The sequence below is a fragment of the Trichechus manatus genome, unplaced genomic scaffold, assembly GCF_000243295.1.
Source record: "Trichechus manatus latirostris isolate Lorelei unplaced genomic scaffold, TriManLat1.0 scaffold00103, whole genome shotgun sequence".
NCBI lineage: Eukaryota > Metazoa > Chordata > Mammalia > Sirenia > Trichechidae > Trichechus > Trichechus manatus.
The window spans coordinates 10,224,397-10,226,464 of NW_004444039.1; the positions used below are offsets into that span (position 1 = coordinate 10,224,397).

Consider the following 2,068-nt stretch of genomic DNA (forward strand, 5'->3'; position numbering starts at 1 on the left):
GGAGGCGGCGGCCGACGAGCCGGCGCTGTGTCTGCAGTGCGATATGAACGACTGCTACAGCCGCCTGCGAAGGCTCGTGCCCACCATCCCGCCCAACAAGAAAGTCAGCAAAGTGGAGATCCTGCAGCACGTTATCGACTACATCCTGGACCTGCAGCTGGCGCTGGAGACGCACCCGGCTCTGCTGAGGCAGCCCCCGCCGCCTGCGCCGCCGCACCACCCGGCTGGGACCTGTCCGGCCGCGCCGCCGCGGACCCCGCTGACAGCGCTCAACACGGACCCGGTGAGAGGCGGGCCGGGGGTGGCCGCGTCCGGGGCCAGGAGGGCCGGGCCGGGTGGCGGGGCGCGAACGCTCGTCCTCCTTGAGCCTCGGGCCGGCCAGGAATGACAGCCAGCCTCCCTCCCTCTCCTCGGATCGCCCGGCGCCGCCAGATGGGCGAGCGCGGGTCCGGGTGAACGGCGGGGCGGGACTCTGGGCTGTCAAGTGCAGCCTGTGCCGGAGGGTCTGTGCGCCCTGCAGGTCCCCAGGCTGCACGCTGGGGTGGGGGCGTGCGTGTGCGCGCCTGTTTTCCGAGAAGGAGTCCCGGACTGAGCCGAGGACCCTGCTTGCGCCTGCTAACCTTTGCCTTTGGTGTTCGGTTGCTGTTGCAGGCCGGCGCGGTGAACAAGCAGGGCGACAGCATTCTGTGCCGCTGAGCCGCGCTGTCCAGGTGAGCGCGCGTTTCCCTTCTCGGGTAGCCAGTCACCAGAGACGCCGCCCCCGGGGGCTTCCGGTGTCAGGCACCGCGGTGTTCTTTTGCCCTCGGCATTTCTAAGGGCAAACTTCCAAAGAAGCGGATCTCCCCTTCCCTACCCCCCCGTTTCTCTTGGCACCCAGTTATTAAGTGAGCCGGTACTTCGCTTTAATAACTCGGGGTTCACTCTAAACGGAGACGAATCAGCTCGTGTCCCTGTCGCCCCCGTGCCTTTCCCCGTGACCGGCGGGGTCCGCCTCGCATCTCTCCTTCTCGTGGGCGTGGAAACTGCCCTGTTGTCCTCCCGCGCAGCCTAACACCCACAAAGGGGGATGCGGGTAGGACCCGCGAGTGAGTCTCCTCGCTGGGCTTCCCGGGGACCTGCAGCTGCCGGCTCAGCGCCTGGCCGGGCCGCAGGCTGCGGGTGTTGTCTGGCCTGGCTGGTTTTGGGTTGTTGATCAAGCATGTCTTAAGTTTGGTCGGTGGCGCCAGTTAGTCTGCAGCGGCAAGGTTCACACACCCCCTCTATTCATTCCTCTTCCACAGGTGTGCGGCCGCCTGAGCCCGAGCCAGGAGCTCTAGAGAGGGAGGGGGAAGAGCAGAAGTTAGAGAAAAACCCACCGGAGGGAAGGGAAGAAACGTCAGCAAAGCCTAGAAACGTTTTCATTCATCATTCCGAGAGGGAGCAAGAGGAAAGAAAAATAAAACTTTCACCTTTTTTTGCACGTTCATAAACATTCTACATACATACTCTGTTTCGTCTCTTCATTTATAGCCGCTGTGAATTGTACATTCCTGTGTTTTTTTGGAGGTGCAGTTAGACTTTTAAGCTTAAGTGTGACAGGATTGATAAATAGAAGATCAAGAGCAAAGCCGACTTTAGAAGCCTACTTTGTGACCAAGGAGCTCAATTTTTGTTTCGAAGCTTTACTAATATACCAGAGCATTGTAGATATTCTTCTTTTGACATCTATTGTTTAAAATAGATGATTATAATGGGGCAGGGAACTTTCTTTTCCCTGCAAGAATGTTACATATTGTATAGATAACCGAGTGACATTTCATACCGTGTATATATAGAGAGAGATGGTCTATAAGTGTGAGAAAAGTATATGCTTTAATAGACTACTGTAATTATAAAATATTTTTAATTAAATATTTTTTGTAAATATTGTATGGGTTTTTTTCTTTTTTGATCTATGGGAATATTTCTTTTGGAAAATTATTTTTCAGCTCGGTTGCAGAGCTCTTGAAATCTTGAATGTCTTTCTGTTTGGCCTGGTGTCTGATGTGTTTTTGTTTGGGCCAGTGTTGTAGAATTGGAAGTAACAGCT

At 55.4% G+C, this 2,068-nt stretch overlaps 1 protein-coding gene across 1 annotated transcript; it reads left to right on the forward strand.

The window, feature by feature from the left end:
• Window positions 1-10: 10 nt before the first annotated feature.
• On the forward strand, window positions 11-2,068 carry ID4 (inhibitor of DNA binding 4). The gene is made up of 3 exons (XM_004382988.1): window positions 11-283; window positions 652-710; window positions 1,281-2,068. The coding sequence occupies exons 1-2, from the start codon at window positions 44-46 to the stop codon at window positions 694-696; spliced, it is 285 nt and encodes a 94-aa protein (XP_004383045.1). The 5' UTR covers window positions 11-43; the 3' UTR covers window positions 697-710; window positions 1,281-2,068.